General features: G+C 42.1%; 1 protein-coding gene across 4 annotated transcripts in view; it reads right to left on the bottom strand.

The window, feature by feature from the left end:
• ATXN7 (ataxin 7) overlaps positions 1-26,599 on the bottom strand; it is a 167,181-nt gene that overhangs the window by 31,509 nt on the left and 109,073 nt on the right. For 3 of the 4 annotated variants that reach the window (XM_068253791.1, XM_068253793.1, XM_068253792.1), the window contains 2 exons: positions 5,366-5,612; positions 32-297 (listed from right to left, as the gene is read on the bottom strand). In XM_068253791.1, coding sequence (XP_068109892.1) covers positions 32-297; positions 5,366-5,612 — 513 coding nt within the window. Of the gene's footprint in view, positions 1-31; positions 298-5,365; positions 5,613-17,165; positions 17,415-26,599 lie in introns of those variants that run through there. The other variant, XM_068253794.1, reaches the window with a different exon arrangement.

Raw genomic sequence — 26,599 nt, 5'->3', positions numbered from 1 at the left:
ACAGTAAAAACATTACAAGAGGTGTACTTACCTGACAGTCTCTTGTGTAAATATTTCCTACAGTTCGTATCTTCTGATTTCTTTTCCACATTCGGAGGAGTTGAGAGAATTCCTTTACCATTTGGTATCTGTCCAGGGGAAGGCAAAGGTGGCTTTGGTATTGATTGCCAGTTAAGGCCAGTCTTTACTGAGGAGCTGACAGAAGAGGAACAGGTAGACCCAGCAGCTGACTTTAACAACACGCCATCCGTCTTTGGGATTGTATGCATTTTCTCCACTTTAACAGATGGGGTCATTCTAAGGAAAGACAGAGGACACAATTACACAAAGCTTTTATGAGGAAAGTTTTTTTTACTTTTAAAATGTGGAACATATTTTTTATAATCTTCTATTGAACCTTAAACAGGCACATATCAAATGCATATAAGAATATTTCATATCTGTTACTACCAGCCAACAGGGTGGAATTACAATTTAGACACCAACTTTCCCAGGCAGGCTGAAATCACAGCTGTCATTTTCAAACGATCTGAAAAGGATAGGAGATACAATTCTGCATATTGAAAGAGGACTGCCATTGAAGAGGGGGACATGCCTAGTAAGGGAAAATCTTATGAACATTTAGCCTTTCCTGCTCTACAAATGATGCCTTCAATGACTGACGGAAGTTATTAAATCCCATCAGCACCTTTTCCCTTTCTCATCCTCCAATTCTACTTAACACTATGGCCTGGTGCACACCAGAGGAGTTTTCCTGAGCGTTTTGAGTTTTTACATCTGCTGCTAATGTTATCCTATTGTGTCTGTGCACACTGGAGCAATGAGGTTTTGTAAAAAAACCCATAGCATTACATTGGGAAGAGCTTTTGAAACCTCTAAAAGCTCTTCCCAATGTAATGCTATGGTTTTTTTTTTTTTTTACAAAACCTCATTGCTCCAGTGTGCACAGACACATAGGATAACATTAGCAGCAGATTTAAAAACTCAAAACGCTCAGAAAAACTCCTCTGGTGTGCACCAGGCCTATGAAGACGTCCAAGAATTAATCGGAGAGGGGACAACCGAGAATCCATGTAAGTGAGCAGGCATGGGGTTTTGGGGGAAAATCTTAAGGTTAAGTGGTGCGCAGGGATAGGCAGAAGGTATTCTAATAAAAAAAATCCTGAAATGGGGCGGCTAAGAGGTGGTGAGGAGTATAACTGAGTGCTGTCCGAGCAGCGTCACGGAGCGGGTGGCGTGAACAAGAACAATGCCTTCGTCCAGTTCAAACTGCCAGGTGGGCATTGAGGGTGGGGCTGTACAAATGCTAGATTCTTGTCAAAGGCGATCATTATCTGCCATCTTGGTCAAGTTTAATATAGCATATATGAAGAGATAGGGCTGGGGCACACTATAAGTGGCAAAACGCAACTGCCAAGTGCTTTTGGTAGCGATTTTAGTATCATTTTCTAGTGATTTTAAAGAGCTTTTGGATTTAATGCTAGCGCTTTGTACAGTGACTGCGATTTTTTTTTGTGGTTTTGGGTAGAAAAAGCACAGAAAAAATCGTTTTCTACAGTGATTGGAATGCAATTTTGCATTAATCCCATACCATGTATTGAAGCGTAATCACTCCAAAAATACTGCAGGACCAGCAATTGCGATTTAAAGAAATCACAATGGTCCCTGTGGAATCTTTCCAATTGCCTTTTATTACCCTACCACTTTTGGTATCACCGGCGGTTCAAAAGGATGGCTGAAAAAACTCCTGTGGGCCTGAGCTGTGCAGCCACCACAATCATTTCTAGTGGCTGCGAACAGAAAAACAAAAATCACATCTTCTCTTTGTAGTTATACACTCCTATAACTCAGACATTTCTTTATTTTGGTAGAGGATGTGCCTGGGAATGTATAGGAGGATATATGCATTTTAAATGAAACCTATCTTCAATCATAAATTACTTTCATATCACAAAGCATGCCAACAATAAGAGTTTGGTGTTTGGCAATGTAACTTTGTGAAAGACCAAGGACCCGTTTCCACTAGACACGTTGCTATTCGGAAACCGCCCCACATCGCAGTACACTGCAACCAATTCACGCCAGTGGAGTAGGTTCCATCGACGTGAATTTACCTAAACGGTCCGGCGTGATGATGGTAAATTATGTGGTTTCCCGCAGCACACATCCGAGTCCCCATAGCCACCGATGGGAAGCCACATTACGCCACATCCGGTTGTATGGAAGTACTTGCGGAGGGATGCGAGGCGATGCGATGCAAGGACTACTTAAAGTGAACCGAGAACCTTTTTTAGCAATCAGAACATTTCTATAGCACATGAAAAATGCATGCCAACAATCTGTTTCATTATTAAAATAAACTTTCATTTTACCTTGTATTTTACATTCAAAGTAGTTTTATTAGCCTGTTTCAGCAGGCCTGCCCCACCGTCCCCAACTGCAGAGACTGCAGGAAGCTAATTGTTTTATTGAGCTAATTACCAAGACGTAAACAATACCTTTTCATTAACAAAGGGGGTGAGTAATTAGGTCTGTTTCTTCAAAGACATTGTGTGTGTCAAAGTGTCAAGATATCATCTCTGACTTCTGTAAATAAGGAATGTGAGAAGGGGAGGGGGGAACATGGCAGCTTCTATGCCATGAGAGATTCCAGTGAAAGAGAATGTGCTCAGTTCCCTTTAAGTGAAGTTCAAGGTCTGTCTCACAGAAGTACTATGGGTAAGCGACATCCTGTGCATGCGAAGGGAAGAAATATAGGCACAAGTATCTCACCAAGTAGTCCAAGAACTAGGAACAAACACAATTGGCTCTAATAACAAAACTTCTCATAAATGACTTATTTATCACTTAATTGGTAAAAATAACCTTTCAGCACATTAATGCTGTGCATACATGGCAAGGTGCGCTGTTATCAATCGAGCCGCTAATGGCTCGATTGATAATATCCGACGTGTTCTATTACCGCGGGGATCGATTCCACGCTCGATCCCCGCGGGCAGACAATAGCGGCGAATCGAGCGGAAGATAAGAAGCGTCGGCGCGGATGAGCGGGAATCGATCCGGGCGCACACGCGGACGAGGGGGGGCGCAGCAGGAGTCGATCTGGCGGCTAATCGAGCCGCCGGATCGACTCGTGTATGCCCAGCATTACAAGCAAAATAATCACTCAAAGTAAGTTGTTCTGGATTAACTTCATTTCAATATTACTTTTCTTACCTTAATTATATTATATTCTTACCTTACTTATATTTTTGCTCTTTGGGAGCTTAAAAATGTAACATAGAAAAGGTGAAAACCGAGGAAAGCAGGCAAAAAAAAAAGCTTTGTGAATCATGCCCATTATGTCTGCCATTTCTTAGGTGAATCCACAAGGAGAAGGTGATTTTAGCCCCATCGCTTGTTATAGATCCACATCTATTGCCCCAGTTGTAAATTCTTAATCTGGATTTTGATATTTTCAAGCATTACATTGTTTTTAATTATCTCCACTAGGAGAGATATTACTCATTCTCCTTGAGTGAAATTATTTGATCATCAATGTGGTATCCTGAGTCTTATTCCACAAAAAACTGTATTGAAAGTGAATATCAATATGAATAAATAAATAAATAAACTTACCTAAGGAGAGAGAGAGAAGGCTCTGGGGTCCTATAGAGCCTTCCTGTTCCCCTCCTAGCCCCCTTGTTCCAGCGCCGTCACCCGTTACGTGGGCTTCGGAAGCCCAAGTGCTCCTAAAGGAGGATGGCTCCGTACTGCGCCTGCGTGCTCGCTCACGCATACCCAGTACGGAGCCGCCCGTCTTCGAAAGCACATGGGCTCCTGAAGCCTCCTGCAATGGCAGATTTGAATGAGGTGACAGTGTTGGAACGAGAGGACCGTGAGAGGGACAGGAAAGCTCTATAGGAGCCAGTTTTCTTTTTAAATATTTGAATTTACATTGGCTTTAAGTGCCTTTTTGGCCCACATTATTTGCCAAGTTAAACGTCTCCTATCTCTAACCTTACAAAGACAGTCTCCAGACTTGGTGACTGTCAGCCATGTTCTGCTTCTTCTACTTCAGGGCCCGTTTCCACTATAGCTTTACGAAATCGCCGGCGAATCACCACAGGCAAATCGCATGCGGGTGCGATTCCGCATGCGGTTTTTTCCTGCGATTTCGCATGCGATTTCGCATAGGTAAGGCTGTATGCGATTTTAACCATGTCACTGCCTGTGTGAATTAACATGGGTACCTATGCGAAATCGCATGCGAAATCGCGGCAAAAACGCATGGGGAAAACGCATGCGAATTCCCTATTAAATACATTGCGTGCGATTCGCCTGCATTCCACACGCAGGCGAATTCTGAGGCCCCTACCCTGCAGATTTTTTCTGCACAGAAAAACGTGCGGGGAAACGCACAAGTGGAAACAGTCCCATCCACTTGTACTGACTGTGCGAATCCGCATGCGTTGCCCGCATGCGGATTCGCGATGGTGGAAACGGGCCCTCAATCAGACTTTACACTGGGATGGATGAGTGCCCCAAAAAGAAAATCAAATAATTCTAAAATGTTCAAAAGGTAAGACTAAAAGCTTAACTGATTAAGTAAACCACTAAACAGGGTCTTTAATGAAATACTTAACACATTTTGTGTGTCTGAGCCCGCTTCCTCAGTACTGTACAGTGTCTTGAGAGAAATATAAGTCCATTAGTAGGAGTGCCTGGTGACAGACTTTCTACTCCTGATACACTGTACCTAACCTGAGGAAGCATGCTCAGAACCACGAAACACGTTGTTTTAATTTTTATTCTTATCTGTTGAACATTTTACAACCATTCAATTTTCTTTTTGGGACACCTCTTCAATCCCAGTGTATCGCTCCCCCCCCCCCCCCCCAAAAAAAAAAATCCCTTACTAGGGTTGTGCTTTGAGTTCCTCAGTGAGTCTTAACTATTTTTGAAAAGTGCGACCCATCAATCTGCAGAGGATCAAAGACCCCAATGAGGACAGGTTTTCCTCAGTTGCCCGACACTGTGGTTGCTGTTGTTGCAACCCACATTTGTGAGTACCTTTCTTTTAACCTAGCTATACATACCTGGTGCCGTGAATTACAACACTATATGGGTATTCTGTGATCTCTGTGTTTCTGCATTTCTCTGGAAGGGACTTCGGACTACTCCAGATGACTCCCTATTATTACATTTTAACCTGCTTTGAAAACCTACAAATAGTACATCTACGTTCCAGTTCTGTAAAATAATAAAATACTGGCGGGGTAATCTAAATATTCAGTACAGCGCCACGGAATATGTTGGCGCTTTATAAATAAATAATAATAATATTCCCTTTGTGTTGCACTGTGCATTGCCATTGTCTACTTACATTTTGTCTTGTGGTGCTTTGATGTGTTGCGTGGGATGCATCGACCTGTTGTTCCCACCTATCTGTAGCTTTTCTTTGGGAGATTTTATCAGCTTGGAGTTGGAGGAGGCACTACCGCTTGCACTGCTGGACGTACGCGTGCTGCTGCCGCCCGCTTTGCTTTTTGATGAAGGCGTGGAGTACAGGGGATACACAGACGATGATGGAGGTGTTAGAGGGGGCTTGCTGGAGGAACCATGTCTTCTTTCTGTAATATAGACAAATGATTATCTATACTTTTCAAGATGGAAGCTCTTTTCTAGTTGTTGGGTTTTTTTTTTGCAGCAATTTCTATTATTACTGAAGATTTGATTAATCATACAAATCAAGAAAGAAAAACTGAAGTAACATGAATAGGTAACAACACCAAGATTTGCTTCTTCTACCCAAAGTGAACAAGACAAAATTGGCCTCAATTCACTAAGCTTAACTCCTGTCTTTAATAACTCTTCTGAGCTGTTTTACAGTCATCACCATGGTGATATAATTGTGATAACTGTAAAACAGCTCAGAAGAGTTATTAAAGACAGGAGTTAAGCTTAGTGAATTGACGCCCTTCTAGAGACAAGCAAAAGAAAATAAAATAACGAAAAATAAAACACAGTCTACAAACTTAATTCTTTAGTAACGTTATCTAAACACATTCTAAGAACACATTTTCAACATTTAGTACAGGGGTGATACTAGTAGCCTCCGAGAGTCTAGAGAAAGGAGAGTGACCAGGAGCTCAATGGTGTGATATCGCTGGCATAGGTTGGTATTATATGGTAGAAATAAATATATATGTATATACACTCACAAAGGTGGGATGTAATACTTCTTCTACACTTCTGCTGTAAATTAAATGGTTAGCTACTGCTTGGAAATTCACTTTTATTCAACCTGCAAAATACTACCATTGCACCGAAAAATAATTATACAATCAGCATGAACGCCAGTTCTTGTGGGACACTGTCTGGAACATGGCCCCAAGCTATCTGACCAGACTGCAACTATTGCTGAATGCTACCGTTATTGCTTGGCTCAGTACTTTACAATAGAGGTAAAATAATATATTTATATCAGTATTTCTGAGTGTGTATGACATACTTAAGATGCTTAGCAGCATTCCATTTCAGCAGCCCTAGAAAACCACCTTCGTACTGCAGGTGTTAAGTTCAGTTGATATAAATTAGAATCATTGCCAAGAGAAGACCAAAAAAATGTAAGGTGTACACTCTGAAAGGGATAACGCCCTCTGCACAGGTTACATGCAACAAATACCAGGTTAGGTTTGCGGGATCGATTCGATTATTTCCAACATGTTCGATCGTGTTTCGATGGATACAGCCGTCGATTTTGCATATTCGGCTGTATCCATCGAAACACGATCGAACATGTTGGAAATAATCGAACCGATCCCATTGATCCCGCAAATCACGCGGGAAATCGCAACGTGTGTACCTAGCATTAGGCTGTTTGTGTGCTCTGCCGTATTCAAAGACTGGGTTCCCCGGCTCTCCCAAGGTAAATATACTTTCAATTATTGTATTTTAACATTTAACACAGTGTTCATGGTAGGTATATAGACTGGGATATAGTACTGTATTAGCCAGGCCTATTTTTAACATTAAGACTCAAGCAAACAGAACACACACTTATCCGCCATCACCAGATCCCTGTTGGTATGGGATAGCCAAGACTATGGTGGCTACTAGTGGTGGCTGAATAGTAGTGTAATGTTTAAGGGCTCTGCCTCTGACACAGGCGACCAGGGTTCGAATCTTGGCTCTGCCTGTTCAGTAAGCCAGCAACTATTCAGTAGGAGACCTTGGGCAAGTCTCCCTAACACTGCTACTGCCTATAGAGTGCAGCTCTGGCGCTTTGAGTCCGCCAGAAAAAAAGTTCTGTATCTTGTCTTGTCTCAGAACATTTATATTGCACTCTTTTCCCTAAATCTAACTCTAACATTACAGCTTGAAACATCCCTACACACTATTGCAGAACCTAATTTAAATCCTCTAAAGGACAGATCCGAGCTTGATAAAAACAAAAACAAACAAACAAAAAAAGATCTACTTACCTGGAGCTTCCCCAAAACCTCTAGCAGCCGATATGTCCCTCGCTGAAGCTACACTTCCAGCCTCTAACTCGGGGTCCTCTACCGGTGTAGATACTGACGCGCATCTAATGCGCCTGCGAGAGAGCCGCTCTCGGCTGCGCTGACGTCATCTGGAGTGTTGTGTGCAGGCGTAGAACTACTGCGCCTGCGCAGTAAACACCGGACGACAGCAGCGTGATTGACAGCAGCACTCCCAGTCTAACAAAATGATCCCCCTGGTCCTCTTAACCTTCTTAAGCCTTGTACACACGCTCTACAAAAATAGTTGAAAATGTCCGAGGAACCACAGATTTCGCTGTACAGGCTAAAAATTTTTTTTTTAATTTTACAGCAAATGACAACGACTGATAGCGGGCTTCATTCTCAATCCAACTGGTGGATCAACTGAGACAATTGTCATGTTAGAAATTGGGGGATCATCCTAGGTGTACAAAAGTAATTGAAACAACAGGTCGTTGTTCACTTTGGCACATGCAGGAGAGTTGATTTCGTGCGACAAGTGTGGTAAGAAAGCACACGCTATATGTATATGTATATACAGTGGGATGCGAAAGTTTGGGCAACCTTGTTAGTCGTCATGATTTTCCTGTATAAATCGTTGGTTGTTCCGATAAAAAATGTCAGTTACATATTTCGTATAGGAGACAGATTGTTCACCATCATGGTTTAGGGGAAGGGTACAGAAAGCTGTATCAGAGATTTTAGCTGTCTGTTTCCACAGTTAGGAATATATTGAGGAAATGGAAGACCACAGGCTCAGTTCAAGTTAAGGCTTAAAATGGCATACCAAGAAAAATCTCGGATAAACAGAAGCGATGAATGGTGAGAACAGTCAGAGTAAGTCCACAGACCAGCACCAAAGATCTACAACATCATCTTGCTGCAGATAGAGTCACTGTGCATGGTTCAACCAGGCGGCGCACTTTACACAAGAAGATGCCGTATGTGGAGGGATGTAGAGCAGGGCTTTTCAACCCTGTCCTCAAGTACCACCAACAGTGCATGTTTTGTGGAAATCCACCGAGTTAGTTAATCAGCTCTGCTGAGACACTAATTACCTCACCTGTGCAGGTTTGTGGTTTTCTGCAAAACATGCACTGTTGGTGGTACTTGAGGACAGGGTTGAAAAGCCCTGATGTAGAGGAAGCCTTTTCTCCGCCCACAGCACAAACCGCACCACTTGAGGTATGCTAAAGCACATTTAGACAAGCCAGCTTCATTTTGGAATAAGGTGCTGTGGACTGTTGAAACTAAAATTGAATTATTTGGGCATAACCAGGGTGCGTTATGCATGGAGGAAAAACAACACAGCATTCCAAGAAAAACACCTGCTACCTACAGTAAAATATGGGGTGGTTACATCATGCTGTGGGCATGTGTGGCGGTGTAAGGACTAAGAAACTTGTCAAAGTTGTGGGGCGCATGGATTCCACTCAGTATCAGCAGATTCTGGAGACAAATGTCCAGGAATCAGTGACAAAGCTGAAGCTGCGACAGGGCTGGATCTTTCAACAAGACAATGACCCTAAATACTGCTCAAAATCCACTAAGGCATTCATGCAGAAGAACAAGTACAACATTCTGGAATGATCATCTCAGTCACCAGACCTGAATAGAATTGAAAATCTGTGGTGTGAGGTAAAGAGAGCTCTCCATGCTCAGAAGCCATAAAACCTAAATGAGCTAGAGATGTTTTGTAAAGAGGAATTGTCCAAAAAAAGCCTTCAACCAGAATCCAGACTCTCATTGGAACCTACAGGAAGTGTTTATAGGCTGTAATTTCTGCAAAAGGAGGATCTACTAAATATGAATTTCATTTTTTGTGGTGCCCAAATTTATACACCTGCCTAATTTTGTTTACCGGTAAACAATTATTGCACAGTTTCTGTAAATCCAATAAACTTAATTTCACTTCTCAAATATCAGTGTGTGTGTCTCCTATATGATATATTTAACTGCCATTCTTTATCGTAATAACCAACGGTTTATACAGGAAAATCATGACGATTAACAAGGTTGCCCAAACTTTCGCATCCCACTATATACATACATATAATATATAGATAGATACACACACACATCGCTCCAATTACTTAAGCATGAATGGATAACTGCTACAGACCGCAATAAAATATGGGTACGTTCTGAAATTTTCCCTGACTGCTGTTATTTATTTCAATCTCTCTACTGTAGAAATTTCCTTTCACTTTCTGTTGTGGTTTTCCCAATCACTTAGAAAGGAAGGAGAAAAATCTCCTCAATGTGGAACCAACCCTTTCTCACTCGGACCAAAGAAAAAGTTTGGATGTTTTCTTCTTTAATATAAACTGTATCATGTAAGACAACATGTACTTCAGTTTTTGTGGTCCTTGAAGCATTCAGACACTAATTTGCATGGTTGTCTCTTTTGCATAATTCAGTCAGTACAATCCAAAACAGAGGTTCTGTGAGAGCTCAGTTACACAGCTACTTGCTCTCAAAGCTCTAACACAGCAAAACATAACATGCATACAGGTATTACATCTTATAAGATGGTCACTGCAAACTAAACTGAAATCACTAGTCAAGTTCTGGCAGTTTGTAGATTTGTTAGGTTTAGCAAAAGAAAAGGTAGAAGAAAGAGAAGAAAAAAAAATGAGAGAGTGTGGACAGAGGGACAGAGAGCAGGACATCAGGCAGGTGCAAAAAGCCATAGAAAGAGAGGAGGGAGAGAGAGAAAAAAGAGATGGCAGAAAGGAGTAAGTGAAATTGCAAAAGAGAGTGGGAGCAAGGGAAGGGATAGAGAAAGCAAGATGAGGGGAAGGGAGAGAAACAGATAGCAGGAAAAGAGAACAGGAGGCACTGCAAGAGAGAAAGCAGGAGATAGAGCAGGTTGTAGAGAATCATAGCATTAGAGGAGGAAGCAAAAAAAAAAAAACCATGATGGGAAGAGTAAGTAGAAGAAACAGCAAATAGTGGAATAAAGGAAAGAGCTCGAGACACAAGGAGTGGGGGTTTGGAAGAGAGAAAGATGGCAGGGGAAAAAAATGGGAAATATTGTGAGAGAGTAACAGTAAGGGGGAGAGACAAGGCAGGGTGAGAGACATAGCAGAGAGAGAGAGAGAGAGAGAGAGAGAGAGAGAGAGAGAGAGAGAGAGAGAGAGAGCGCGTGAGAGAGAGAGAGAGAGAGAGAGGGGGGGAGAGAGAGAGAGAGAGAGAGAAGGAAGAGATCAGAACAAATGGAAACAAAGGAGAAAGCAGAAATTATTATATGGTTAGTCACGTTGAAGTGAGGTGAAGGTTAGATGAAAAGCTCACAGTTTAAACTTCTATGGGAATGGCAGGAAGGAGTTGAGGTTACGGTCTATGAAATAAGCCACTGTGTGAGGAAAAAAAAATCCTCTTCCAGACCCCGATGTGGCAATACACACACATATATATATATATATTTTATTTCTCTTGATTGATTGATTGCTTATCAAGGTATAACAAAACTGTGCTTTATTCCCCCCCCCCCCCCCCCCCCATTATGAAAATTTTTTTTGAAAACGCCCCCTAAAAATTGTTTGGGTTTATAAATCCAGAAATGTACAATCTATCCTACACTATTCAAAAATTGATCAGAAATTTCCACCACGGCCGATTGAAAATGTTATTTGTTTTGTATAAAAAGATCACAAAAATGCTAGAGATGGACAATGAGATGCAAATTCTGTTTTGCCAGCAAATTTCACTGTATGCAGCGTGAAATTGGGCCAAACGTGAACTACCTGCTAATTTTGATTGGTCCAGTTGCAAGGTGGAAACAAATCTGCATCTCACTGACCATCTCGGTCATACCCACAACAAAAAGTTTGTGTGAGTAGCTTAAAATATACCTGAAGCAGGTCAAAAATGATTACCATTCTGCTGAATCTCAACTGCTGGAGAGGTCACCCAAGATGCCCTCCATTACTCAGCCCCAGATAGGACTACTTCATGATGTCAGTCCAAGTACCGTGTTTCCCCTAAAGTAAGACCTACCCCGAAAGTAAGGCCTCCCTTATATTTCAAGCATGCTTGAAATATAAGACCTACTCCGAAATTAAGACCTAGCTGGGTGGACGCTTTGTGCATGGGGAGGTGTGTGGTCTCTTACCGCACCTCCCTTGTGGCTGCGTTCCCCTCCGTTCCAAGTAATTCCTCCGGTGGCGGAATTGTAATCAATCTGTGAGGGCGCCCTTTGACCCTCACGCAGTACGCTAGTTCGGGCTCTGCGCTGGCGCTCTCTTCCCGTCATGTGCGCCTGGCTGATGCGTCCCAGGCGCACAATGATTAATCAATGTGCGCCTGGGACGCATCAGCCGGGCGCACATGATGACAGGAAGAGAGCGCCAGCGTAGAGCCCGAACGAGCGTACTGCGTGAAGGTCAAAGGGCGCCCTCACAGATTGATTACAATGCCACCGCCGGAGGAATTACCGGTACTTGGAACAGAGAAGGACGCAGCCACAAGGGAGTTGCGGTAAGAGCCTCCCCATACACATAGCGTCTAGCCCCTCCCACCGGCGAAAATAAGCCCTAGCACACATTTAATCCCCAAAAAGAATATAAGACAGTGTCTTATATTCGGGGAAAGACGGTAGTGAAGTGAATGTGCAGCTTGCAGATTGGAAGATGGAAATGGACTAAGGTCGCACAAAGGGAAAGTGGGCATATCGGAAAGGTGTAATGAAGGACATCCGGGTCACTGTGTGCCAACTGTTTGGATTTCAGAGAACATATAAACAGGAGATAGTGCTGAAATGCTAAGGAGGACAACACTGATGCCTTGCAAGTAAACGACATGCTTTATTTTAAGAATAATGTTTTGGTTTAACAATTAACACCTTTGGATTAACACATTTTATAGCCTTAGCTGCACTTAAGGTGGCCATACCGTGATTCAACAAAAGAGTTTTTTACAAAAATTTTTGAAGAAAAAAAAAAAACTGATGTACAGTGGATTTGTTAGATTTTCCAAATACAATCAACAAAAAGTTGAAATATGGACACTTTTTAGAGGCAGGGCCAGATTTGTACTCTTTACCGCCCAAGGCCACTGTCAGCAGCCCTCTAGTATAGGTAGCCTGCTGACCCTTCCCCCTCCTCTAGTTTAGATGATGACCCCCCCTTTCCCTCCAGTATAGGTAACCTGATGACCCCTCCCCCTTCCCTCTAGTATAAGAAGCCAGATGACCTACCCCCACTTCCATATAGATAGCCTGATGACCCCCTCCCACCAGTATAAGTAGCCAGGTGACTCTTCCCGCTAGTATAGCCTGCTGCTCACCCATCCTTGATCCTGTGGTGCCCTAGGCCATGGCCTATGTGGCCTTGGCTTAAATCCGGCCCTGCTTAAAGGGATGATTTACACAATGTCCGGGCCCAGAGAACATCAACTGACATACTGAAAGGCGCATGCATTTTCCGCACCCCAAATTCTGCAAGCTGTAGTTTTTTAACTGGCCTAGACTGTGCCACTCCTAAACGTGTATCTGAACACAGGTCAGTCAGCTGTGCAGTAGTAACATGCCAGTTTTAAGCCCTTGCAACCACTACTGTGAATACAGCCTTTGTGCCCATTTCCACTGTCTAACATATGATCTGAGTACGGTTGCGCAATTTTTTTATGCGTATTTGTGAAAATAAATGCTTTTTTTACGCCAATTTTCACAATCCATTTTTCATCTCCACTGCAACATGACATCACTGGGACTAAACAGGAAACAGGAAGAAGCATATATGCGAAAAACAGATGCAAACATTTGCATAAAAAAAAGCAAAAATTTGGAACCTTTAACTTTCACTACATGCAAATCGAATGTGGAACAATGAGTGGTGCAAGAATCTGCAACATGCAGCCTGTTTTTATTCCAAATCAGAACGGATTACAAATAATGCATTCAATATAAACTACTACATTGAAATTATATTGGTGTTAGTGCTAATGCAAATTTTCACAATGCAAATTTACACTATGTGGAAATGGGCCCTCAAACCTTGTACACATGCTAGATGGAACACTCCCATTGCCTCTCTGGCAAGAATCCAGCGTGTATACAGAGGCTCCTGAACTCCTTTGATGCATCAGCAAGTGGTTAACCTAAAGGCTCATACACACATCAGACCATAGTCTTTTGAAAATGAAAGATCACAGACCAATTTTACCCCCTTCCATGTTGTATGAGAGCCATACCTACACAGTCTATTCTATGGAGCTGAACTCCCCATCAGACAGAAATCTTTGCAAGATGCTGCACACACAGATGATGTATACATTCAAAAGATCAGTATCTGCAAAAGATCTGTTCCGGGAAAAGATCCGTTCCTGCAAAATGCATTAATAGTCTATGAGATCTGCAGATCATCATACACACCTTGTTTAACAGACCTTCATCTGCAGATCAGATCCACCAGGATGGATTTTCAGATCTGCAGATGATTGTCTGATCTGCAGATGAATGTCAGTTAAACAAGGTGTGTATGATGATCTGCAGATCTCATAGACTATGAATGCAATTTGCAGGAACGGATCTTTGGCAGGAACAGATCTTTTGCAGATACTGATATTTTGTGCCTGTACAGCATCTGTGTGTGCAGCATCTTGCAAAGATATTTTTCTAATGGGGAGTTCAGCTCCATAGAAAAGACTGTGAAGGTATGGCTCTCATACTACATGAAGAGTGGTAAGATTGGGCTGTGATCTTTCATTTTCAAAAGACTATGGTCTGATGTGTGTTTGCGGCCTAACAGATCAACTCGGCTGAGTACATTGTTCTCCTACTCACTATGCTTGCCCTGCCATGCAGCATGCCATCGGCCATGCTCCACCGTCCACAGAGAAAACGTGTCATTAGCCTGTAGGCTAATGATGCATCTGTACAGCATTGGATCCAAACTATCGCTCACAAGTGTACAGAATAGCAATAGCATTTGGTAGTTTTCGTCAGCGCTTCCCAACATGCATCATTTTTGACCCCCTGAGGTGCAGTGCTTAGCGGTCCTGGAACCTACATGTAGTTTCCAATAGCAATAGCATTTGGCAGCGCTTCCGGACATGCATCATTTATACTGAATTTAATGAAAATCTGTTAAAACTATGATATACAGTACATGTATGATTAATTATTTTCAAAGCATACAGCGCTGTCCTCCTTAATACCCACTGGCTGTGGGTCTGCCAATAGCTACCAAGGTCACCAAAATCTCCTCTGGTTAACAGGTATTTGCACTATTATCCTCATAATAGTGCAAATATATTTATGATTGATAACAACAAATGAAATATTGATAGGCATGTCTCTTCTTTCCCCATTCAATGCTGCAGGTGGTTAGTGACTAGGGACTTCAATAAAGCCTGATTCTAGTAACTTTTTTTTAACCTAAGATTTAGAAAAACGGGCCAAGGAACTCCTTTCATTTTTACTTTTGCACTGTGTTCCCATGTCTGAAAATTTTTTTTATCACTTCCTTTTCAGACAGGAAGTGAGGATGACGGGGCAGCCAGAATTTTAACAGTCCCAATCTAGCTTCTATTGCTGTCCGTCTGTTCTTGTCTGAGAAGCAAATCATTTTCACAAGAAAAACACAAATTTGGCCATACACTTATAGATTTGCAGCAGATTCGACCATCAGGTAAGGTGCCCATACACTCGTCAGATTGGCAGCAGATAGATAAGAAATGCATCTGATGATCTATCTGATGTGTTTTTAGAACATTTTTTACCAGGATAGAATTCCAATAGATTTCAGTTTGAAATCTAGTGAAATTCAATCTGATGGCATTTTTTTGCCATCAGATTTCCATTAGGGCTAATGCAAAATGATAAGCAATCTCATCAGATCGACCTAGATTTTCCACCCTGCCAGTTCGATGGAAATCCATCAAAATCGATCGAAATCGGCCGTCGATCGGCCAACCGATTTGCAATCGATTAATCGATCGATCGGCCAGAAAATCGGCTGAGTGTATGGGCCCCTACAGATTTCTGTCAGATGCCTGTCAAGTCGAATCTGACAGGAATCTATCTGTGCCACACACTAGGAACAGATTTCCAATAGATTTCAGAATTACATCTATTGGAAAAAAATCTATATGCATTATTGCACCATTAGATCCAATGCAACTCTATGGGCCATCGATCTGCTGCCAGCAGCAGATCGACCTAGATTTTCCAATCTGTCAGATAGATCAAATCGACCGAAATCAGCCGCAAATCAATTGATTGATTTGATAGAATCGATTTCTGATCGATCGATTCTAGAATATATCGATCGCTGAAATCGACCAGTGTATGGGCCCCTAAAAGCTCCAAGAAGGTCCCAAGGACAAGGAGTGAGGGACAATCCCTCCAGCAGGGTCACAGACAGGAATTAATCCTTGTTATTAATCCGTTTTCACACTATTCAAAACCAACAAACCAAAAGGAAAAAAAGAATTGAGCTTTACAAGGAATTTATAAAAGATAAAGTGCAACTTTAAAGTGGCCACACACGATACAATTAAGTGATCTAATTATACGGCATTTAGATAAAAATGATCGGATTTTCAGAACAATCGAAAGCTTTTTTTTTTTTTTTTTATTTGAGCAAAAAATCCGATCGGATTTCCCGTTTTTATTTGAAAGTGCTGGATAATTTTGATGAAAATTGAATACTGAAGGGTAAATTGTCAGTTGCCTTATGTATACTCCCAAGCTATTCTCAATCTTTTTTTTCATAATTGGGTAAAAATTGAACACATGTGTGGTACATTAATCAGATTTTTTTTAAATGTTACAATCAAACAGAAAATTTGACTGTGAACCTTGAATTAAAAATACATTTTGGCCAACTTTAGGCCTAACTATTGGCAGAGATCGACAGAGTCTGCTAGAATCACAGTATGCCACATCTGTTCCCATTATGGCCTGGTTCACACTAATAAGGAGGAATGCGCTGCCCATGCCGATCACCAGCGATCGGCAAATCGCTAGTGCAGTGTCACCGTGTGAGGATGTCACAGCAGTGTTTTGATTTTTTAGAAAATTTTAATCCTGCTGCATGTACCATTTTTCAGAACAATTCGGCTTAAAAAAAAGTGCACATTGTTTAAAAAAAAAAAAAACACACTGAAAATTGCATTGCAAAATTGCAATCGGTAGGCACTTAGCGATTGTGTTTTGCAGTGTGATCTAAGCCTAAGAGTGACAGGTACACTTTAAACATGAGATAAAGCAAAGGAAAAAAAGAACAAAAACTTCATAAGCAGGAAGGAGCTATTAGGCCCACAACTCATCCTATCCATCGTTGCCTTGCAAGCATCAGCATTGGCTGGCGTTAACAGGAAGCAAGACTGTAGCATATGCTTCTGAACTTTGGCCAAGCTTGCTCAAATGACATTTCAGAGTTGCTTATGCGGCCGCTTGCAAGCTTTTAATCCGTCGTTTGCTAGATTATCCACTTTGATCAACTGTCTGCTAGGCAGGCGACTTTAAACACAGTGCAGCGTCCCAATCCCACCAAGAAGGCGTTAAAAGAGAGAGAGCGAGAGAAAGAGAGATATGACGGAAGAATCGGCGTCACGGACAGGAAAGATGAAATGCAAAACAACAAGGATGAAAGCATGTAGATACACTGTTTCCTGCAGTTCTGTGTTGTGCTACAGCACAGCCATACCCACCTTCTGCAAACTCCATGCAGTGCTGGGCTCACAGCCAATTCCAGCCTTGCGTATGTGAGAGCGAGAAAGAAAAAAAATTGTAAAAAGCACGCCCTCCCCTCAGCCCAGTGCGTGATGAAGCTTTCCCAGCAGCTCCCATTCACATATTTTGTCTGTCTTCTGCTGCACGTTCTGTGCCTGACAAGTGAGACCTTGCTGTCATGCTTTGAGCTCTGCCCACACACTCCTTCCCGGGCTCCATGTCTGTGCTTATGTAACATTTGCCAGTATTGTAAAGTGAAAATCAGGCGCACACACACAGGTCCTGGCAGATAGAGAGGAAAGAGGGGGGAAAAAAGAGGGAGGAGATGAAAAAACGAAAACAAGGGGGTGTGGTTTTAGCTTTTTTTTTTTTTTTAACCTAACAGACCCGCAGGGTGCTTCTCTTTGAAAGCAAACAAGCTGGAATCAGACTGGGAGGTTAGCTGTGACAGTTGTCTGCTGGCTGCAAGGAGCAGGGATTCCTAGCAGCAGAAAATGCTATAGATTTTTATTATGTTCAAGCAGCAAACACACAGAAGTGCTAATGCAAAAAGTAATCCTTAAAAAATAATTTCACAAAGCATAACATGAAAAGTATACCTCAAGTAATACCAGTTTTTGCAGTTTATTTTCAAGTGTTTTTAGTAGAACTGGTGTGCGAGATTTTTCTACTGGCTACTGGACTCATTGATCATTTTTCCACTCCAGCCTTAAGACGTTTGGGAAGGACAACCAAAAACAAAACATGCTTAAAAGACAACTGTAGCGAGAGGTTTGTGGAGGCTGCCATAATTATTTCCTTTTAAACAATACTAGTTGCCTGGCAGCACTGCTGTTCTATTTGGCTGCAGTAGTTTTCGAAAAACACCAGAAACAAGCATGCAGCAAAACTTGTCAGATATGACAATAATGTCAGAAACAGCTGATCTGCTGCATGCTTGCTCAGGGTCTATGGCTAAAAGTATTAGAGGCAGAGGATGAATAGTATAGCCAGGCAACTGGTATTGCTTAAAAGGTAATAAATATGGCAGCCTCCACATACCTCTCGCTTCAGCTGTCCTTTAAGTGACCTGAAGCAACCCAGCAGCAGGGTCTGTGGGAAAGGTTGCTGTACTTTTCAAACATAACCATTGCTGAGCCTCTGACAAACTAAGATCCTAAAATTACAAGGCTACAGGAATACACTTAAATGTAACTTCCTATTACAGTACATACCTACAGTCTACCACAGTGCAAATCACAAACCTCAAAAGAAATGCAGGCACAAAAGATTGCTTTAAACATTAACTTAGAAGACATAATAAAACTACAGAATCTGATCCAGTGACTCATAACAAGCATAGGTATGTAGGTAAATATATACATATATATTCTCCTATGTTCATGTTGCTTACAATAGGCAGTACAAATCTAACAGATCTAACGAAATGTGGACTAGTTTATCGCCTCATGGGGAATTCTCATGCTTTTCTTTATTTTCAAAAGCACTTACTGAATTGCAGTTGCTCAATCTAACTGCCAAAATAACCTGCAAATGAGTAAGCAGGTAGGCCTGCATGTTTATTTAGATTCTTTCCAGGGAGTGCTTTTGTAAATAATGAAGTAAATGCTGAGAATCCCCCATGAGGAGATGAACTATGCCAAACCCTGTAAAAAAAAAAATTCTATCTAGTGTAGAGGACAGGAACATAGGAAAAAAAGTAATTTATAGTGCATTTTACTCTGGGAGGAATGTACTTCTGAGGGCTCGTTTTCACTGTTGCGGTGCGGAATCGCCTGGATTCCACCGCTGATAAAATAGCATGCGGATGCGATTCCCCATGCGTTTTCTGCCGCGAATTCGCATAGGTGAGGGTATATGCGATTTTAACCATGTCACTGCCTGTGTGAATTTACATCGTACCTATGCGAATTCGCATGCGAATTCGCGGCAAAAACGCATGGGGAAAACGCATGCGATTTCCCTATTAAATACATTGCATGCGATTCGCATGCATTCCACTCTCAGGCGAAATCGTTGGCTCTTTTGTGCGTTTTTTCACCGCTGAAAAAAACGCACATCACCAACGCAACAGTGGAAACAGGCCCATCCACTTGCATACCATGTGCGAATCCGCATGCGTTGGACGCATGCGGATTTGCGATAGTGGAAACAAGCCCTTAGAAGTATGTGCATGTATGTATTTTATATTTAGCACAGAGATGAAGTTCTGAGTTCAGGTCTGCTTTAATATAGAGTCTGCATTGCTAAACTCCAGGCTAGTGAGGAGTCTAAAAAGATTGGATCGGAATGGTCACCAGAGGGATTGAGCCCTGAGGACAATAGTACATGTACACAGCTTAACAGTGACCTAAATAATGGATATTTTCATTTGTCGTTCTTAAAAGTGAAGGTATATTTACATTTGTTTTAACATTTATTCTCTCCATTAAAGCATTTTATTCCATAAACCTCATCTAATTACATTAATTACCACTAAAAGCCATTATCTACCTTCTCCAATGAAATTAATACCAGCTTGTGCACAATCCCACAGCAGTACATGTGCATCCCCAGCGATCACACTGCTTTGGCACAATGGTCTATTAATTTAAAAATGAGACTCTGGTGATCCAGTATGATGCCTGGCGTTACAGCTAAATGCATTCACACGCATGACTGTTCCCGACAGTGGGAATTACAAATGTATGGCTCTGTGGTAAAACGCACAAGCAGAGCCATGATACTGAAGGCTTTTTCTGCTGTACTTCTTTTCATATTCTTCAAATTCCCATAAACTACCGTACATCAATAATTATTTTGAAGTCTTGAATAAAAATATTACAGATACTGTTTACTGTATATACTTGGATAGTAAATGTTATTTTTTTAAACAATGAATAGAAAATGCTAAATACATCAGTAAACGATGCATTCAAATAAGATATATAAAGAAAAATAAAAATAATATGTAAACTGCTATTGTATAAAAGAATACACGAGTACAAAACATGACAGACGAGAGTAATTGCATCTGGCAAATACATCTGGCGATGTAACATAAATAAATGAATAAATTTAAAAACAAAAATTACTTACCTGGGACATCCTTCAGCCCCTGGAAGCCTATATTTACCATGGCGCAGCTCTGGTCTTGGGCATTCTCCCAGAGATCCTCCATAGCAGCTGACCCAGCCAGGTCGGAAGCCTCTGCGCATGCATGGTGCCGCCCCGCCTGCGCTGCTGTAGCTGGGAGCATTCTGCAGAGTACTTCTGCGCAGAATGCTCCTGGCAATGGGAGCATGACCATGAGCTGTGTGGGCGCACAACAGAACAGAAGGGACCCCGGGAGACTACCTGAGAGCAGAGCTGCTGTGAGGGACCACATAGCCCCAGGTAAGTAAATCTGATTTTTTTTTCTTTACATTGCCAGATGTATCAAGTGAGAAACTTCGTTCAGCTTTAATACTTACCTAAATAGAGGGAAGTCTCTGGATAGTACAGAGCCTTCCCGTTTCTCCACACAGCCAGTTGTTGCACCGCTGTCTGCCAGTAAAGCTGTTCGACCGCCTCGGCTGAACAGCTCTTCAGAACTACTTGTGACCCCGACTAGTGCCGAGTATAAGTGCATTGCTACTGTGCATGCCTGTTAGTAGGTCAAACATGTTTACCGGCTGACAACGCTGAAATAGTGGGCTGCATTGAGGAACAGGCAGGCTTTAAACTATCGAGAGCCTTCCCCCTATTTGGGTTAGTATCGAACCTGAAGTGAATTTATCACTTCAGGTTTGCTTTAAAGAGAACCTTAACTGAAAATAAAAAGTCAAAATAAACATACACGGGTCATACTTACCTCCCGAGTAATCTACCCCTCAATCTCTTTCTCCTGCATCCCATTTGTCCACGGTTATCAATGGACTTCCCTATCCTCCATTTTAAAAATGGCCATTACCCATTAACAGCTTCCTGGTCAGCACACTGTTAAACAGTAATATCACCCACTTGATCCATAAGGAAACATGGACATTACCTTGCACATTCAGTTGTAACTGACAGCTGCTGACATAAAACTGACAGCAACTGGTATATTTCTGTACTGACAAAATATTGTCAGAACTGGAAGGGATCACCGTAAGAAGAAAATGGTGAGCTTCTGAGAGTAACTGACGGTGAGGTTAGTACGTAATATTCATTTGCAGCTACTTCATGTGTTTATTTTAAATAATTGTACTTGCTTCAGGTTCCCTTTAAAGCATACATGTCAAACTCTGACCCGCAGGCCAAATCTGGCCCCCAGAGCCATTAAATTTGGCCCTCAAGTGTTTTCCCCACTTTCCGTTATGTTTGGCCCACTCTACATTACCAGGTAGGCTTTAATAGAGGACAAACCCTAGCACACCAGGGAAGCCATATGGGGGATGTAGGGGGAAAACACTAAATAATAGGGAACTGTATAGGGGAGGGTGGGGGCCTCTCGACACCAGGGAACTGTATAAGGGTTGGAGGGGGGCATTAGACACCTGGGAACTTTATAAGGGAGGAAAGTGGCCAGTAGACATTGAGGTTGGCCCATGACTTGGTCCCTGTGTATAGTCCGGCCCAATTTGTATTTGAGTTGACATCCCTGCTTTAAAAAGAGTATCTGAAGTGACATGTGACAGACGTGTATGTACATTGCCAAGCATACAAATACAGTGGTTTGCAAAAGTGTTCGGCCCCCTTGAACTTTTCCACATTTTGTCATATTACTGCCACAAACATGAATCAATTTTATTGGAATCCCACGTGAAAGATCAATACAAAGTGGTATACACGTGAGAAGTGGAACGAAAATCATACATGATTCCAAACATTTTTTTACAAATAAATAACTGCAAAGTGGGGTGTGCATAATTATTAAGCCCCCTTTGGTCTGAGTGCAGTCAGTTGCCTATAGACATTGCCTGATGAGTGCTAATGACTAAATAGAGTGCACCTGTGTGTAATCTAATGTCAGTACAAATACAGCTGCTCTGTGACGGCCTCAGAGTTTGTCTAAGGCCCAGTGCACACCGAGCGGTTTTTGGAGCGATCCGCCGGCCGCATCCGCCTGGAAAAATGCTTGGCTAATGTATTGCAATGAGATGGTGCACACCGGCGGTTTGAGGTTTTTGCCAAGCCGCAAACGCGCCTCCTGCTGCCTCAAAACCTCAAACCGCCGGTGTGCACCACGCATTGAAATACAATAGCCAAGTGTTTTCACTGGCTGATGCGACTGGTATATCGCATACAAAATCCGCTTGGTGTGCACCCGGCCAAATATCTGCTCTCTGCCCCCAAAACCGCTAGCGTTTTGACAATCTGCTAGCGGTTTTGGTGTGCACTGGGCCTAAGAGAATATTGGGAGCAACAATACCATGAAGTCCAAAGAACACACCAGACAGGTCAGGGATAAAGTTATTGAGAAATTTAAAGCAGGCTTAGGCTACAAAAAGATTTCCAAAGCCTTGACCATCCCACGGAGCACTGTTCAAACGATCATTCAGAAACAGTAGGAGTATGGCACAACTGTAAACCTACCAAGACAAGGCCGCCCACCTAAACTCACAGGCCGAACAAGGAGAGTGCTGATCAGAAATGTAGTCAAGAGGCCCATGGTGACTCTGGACGAGCTGCAGAGATCTACAGCTCAGGTGGGGGAATCTGTTCATAGGACAACTATTAGTCGTGCACTGCACAAAGTTAGCCTTTATGGAAGAGAGACAAGAAGAAAGCCATTGTTCACAGAAAAGCATAAGAAGTCCCATTTGCAGTTTGCCACAAGCTATGTGGGGGACACAGCAAACATGTGGAAGGTGGTGCTCTGGTCAGATGAGACCAAAATGGAACTTTTTGGCCAAAATACAAAACGCTATGTGTGGTGGAAAACTAACACTGCACATCACTCTGAACAAACCATCCCCACTGTCAAATATGGTGGTGGCAGCATCATGCTCTGGGGGTGCTTCTCTTCAGCAGGGACAGGGAAGCTGGTCAGAGTTGATGGGAAGATGTATGGAGCCAAATACAGGGCAATCTTGGAAGAAAACCTCTTGGAGTCTGCAAAAGACTTGAGACTGGGGCGGAGGTTCGCCTTCCAGCAGGACAACGGCACTTAACATAAAGCCAGGGCAACAATGGAATGGTTTAAAACAAAACATATTCATGTGTTAGAATGGCCCAGTCAAAGTCCAGATCTAAATCCAATCGGGAATCTTTGGCAAGATCTGAAAACTGCTGTTCCCAAACGATGTCCATCTAATCTGACTGAGCTGGAGCTGTTTTGCAAAGAAGAATGGGCAAGGATTTCAGTCTCTAGATGTGCAAAGCTGGTAGAGACATACCCTAAAAGACTGGCAGCTGTAATTGCAGCAAAAGGTTGTTCTACAAAGTATTGACTCAGGGGGCTGAATAATTACGCACACCCCACTTTGCAGTTATTTATTTGTAAAAAATGTTTGGAATCATGTATGATTTTCGTTCCACTTCTCACATGTACACCACTGTGTATTGGTCTTTCACGTGGAATTCCAATAAAATGTACTCATATTTGTGGCAGTAATATGACAAAATGTGGAAAACTTCAAGGGGGCTGAATACTGTTGCAAACCACTGTAACTACTCTCGGTTCTTTTTTTCACCTGAAAGAGCTAACTTTCAGGTATGCAAGTGACAGTCTCTCTTCAGTGGGGACCCAGGACTATAAGGGCCGGTTCACACAGCTGCTCGCTAGTTTCGGTGTACTCAAATGCTCATCTGCTACTAAGCAGAAACTCTTTTGGCATGGATTACCTGGAGTATGTGTCTCCCCCATTCAGCCCCCCCCCCCCAAAAAAAAACACAACCCTTAAAATTCGCCAACCATTATGCTAACTCCATAATGCACAATACAGTTTGCATCATAAACACATGTACAATGCTTGTGCGTAGCGTTTGCGTGGTGTATAGCGCTAGTTAAGCAAACTATGCAACATGGGATACGCAGTTTGTGTAACACTAAGCAAACATAATAATAATAAAAATTATATAAATGTATTTGTTTTTAGTGATTAGACCCTAATGTTTCATAAAATAAAAATATGCATACATAGAGAGAGGAGCCACTTTAATAAATTCTGCCTAAATTTGCAAGATTCATAACATTCTCCAATGATACAAACTTTCATGTGTCCCAGAGCTAAAATATATAAACAATTGGCCTTTTTTATCTGTCCCCTGCGCGCAGAAGCTGTTATCTACGAGGAAAGAGTTTAATGGCTGAAATTTCGCATAAGTGAGGCTAAGGGCAGGTTCACACAGGCGAATGCTGACATCCTGCACATTTTTTACTGCCAGAATCCACACCATCCTGCATTAATATGAATGGCGTTTACTGTGGATTGCGCATCAGTCGTGGTCGACAAGATTAAGAGACGCTGCATATAGCTTCTAGCATTGGCAGCATTCACCCATATCTCCCTAAGGGTTCAAGCCACAACAATGAATTGACAGGAAACAGTGCCAACCGCTTTTCTGCTTTTTCTCAGTAGGTGGTAAGTGTGCAAACCGAAAGTAGCAGCCGGCCGTCTGAATCGGCCCTTAATGTCCTAGGTCCCCACTGGAGAGAAACTGTCACTTTAATACCTGAATGAACAGCATTATTAAACCAGGTCTATTAAGTTTACAGGATACCCTTGTGGAGATGGCCAAGCTTGCCATATGTCCTTTAACCCACCAAAGAACACCCCCACAGGTGATCTGACAAAGCTGCACACATAAAAAGTCAGTGAGATCTGGAAGAGAGCAGGTGATGCATTCTGTGTGCTACTGCAATACTAGTACAACCACCAAGGGCTCATTCACACTATGTGCAGTGCTGACAGTTATGAAGCACCTCACATTGGCCCTGATCCAATTAACTTTGTATCCTGAGTTTTCTCCCAAGAGATCAATTTTAATTGTATCAAAAAATAACTTTTCAGCACTTAAAAATTTAAAAAGTACTAAACAGTAGGTCAAAAAGTAATCCCAAAAATATATTAACTATTTCAGTGTTCTCCCCAGAACTTTTTTTGTAGCCAGGTGGCATGAAAAAGTAACCAGGTGGGGTGATATGAGAGAATGCAGGGCCGGAGCTTCTGTGCGCAACTCTGCTTACAGCATAGGAGGAGGTGAGCCGGGTGCTCATCAAAATTAACCGGGTGGAGCACCTGGGGAGAACACTGTATTTTCTTATATGGTGGAGGCTTTAAAATTATTTTATTGGCATGGTTTGTAAATATCTCCTAGGAGAAAACTGAAGAGAAAAGTTTATAGGACAGGGCCATTGTGTGCAATCTACATGGTAATGAAAGTCCATTGACTTAGGCTACTGTTAACAGTACAGAGTGTGTTCAAGTGTGTTGCCATGTAACGCATCCAGGAACAGGTTACCACACAGAGCACTTGATTTCCCATTGGATTGCAGTCTCTATTTTCCGTGCTAGAAAGTATCTAACCATGCATGCACCATGCTGGGAAACGCATAGAGGAAACTGCATTCCTGCACACATTCTGTAGTGTGAATACACGCTAAGGCCGGATCCACACTAGAAGCGCTTTTCTGAGCACTTGCTGAGCGCTTGTGATTGCTGAGCGCTTTGAGCACTTTAAAAAAAAAAAAAAAAATCACTCCAATTCACTGTCATTAAAATCACAGTAAAAAAAAAAAAAAATCACATAAAAATCGCCGCGATCTCGCAAATTGCATATGCTGTGATTTTTACTGTGATTTTAATGAAAGTGAATGGGAGTGATTTTTAAAAGCACTCAGCAATCACAAGCGCTCAGAAAAGCGCTTATAGTGTGGATCCAGCCAAAGGGCCCTTTTCCACTAGCAATCACAAACGCCAGCAATTGCGATTTTTCATTAATTTTGTTATGCGATTGCGATTTGCAAATCGAATCACTATAGTGGAAAATACTTCTCATGATTTTTATGATAAAGTTGCAACCCTAGCGATTTAAAAAATATCACTAGCGATTTGCGATTTTGGAATTCAGCTGTGCAGTGGAAAAAGGCCCAAAGAGCAGATTATACACCTGCTTGAAACCCAAGTGCTGGTTCGTGACCACTATTCTGTTGTCAAAAAAGATATTTGAGCTTGAATGATTGTCAAATATGCATTGTTTACCTTGTCTGGGGCAATTTAGTAAGAAATAGCCAATTAGAAGATACAGCACCTTCCTGTTTTCAGTGGTTTCCATCCTCTTTTTAAAACCAGACCTAGCTTTATATCTGTTGTGCAAATTTTCACTTCTGAGAGTCAAGCCTTTTGAACACAGACTAAAATTGGCAGATGTGGCCAGCCAGGCCTAGCAACATGTCTGTACAGCACTTAACCACAAACTAAATTGAGCATGTGCATGTCAGATAACAGGACAACATCCCAGTGCC

Source organism: Hyperolius riggenbachi, chromosome 9 (assembly GCF_040937935.1).
Source record: "Hyperolius riggenbachi isolate aHypRig1 chromosome 9, aHypRig1.pri, whole genome shotgun sequence".
In the NCBI taxonomy this organism is placed as follows: domain Eukaryota; kingdom Metazoa; phylum Chordata; class Amphibia; order Anura; family Hyperoliidae; genus Hyperolius; species Hyperolius riggenbachi.
Note: the sequence above shows the minus strand (reverse complement) of the source record. Positions and strands in the feature narration are given on the sequence as shown.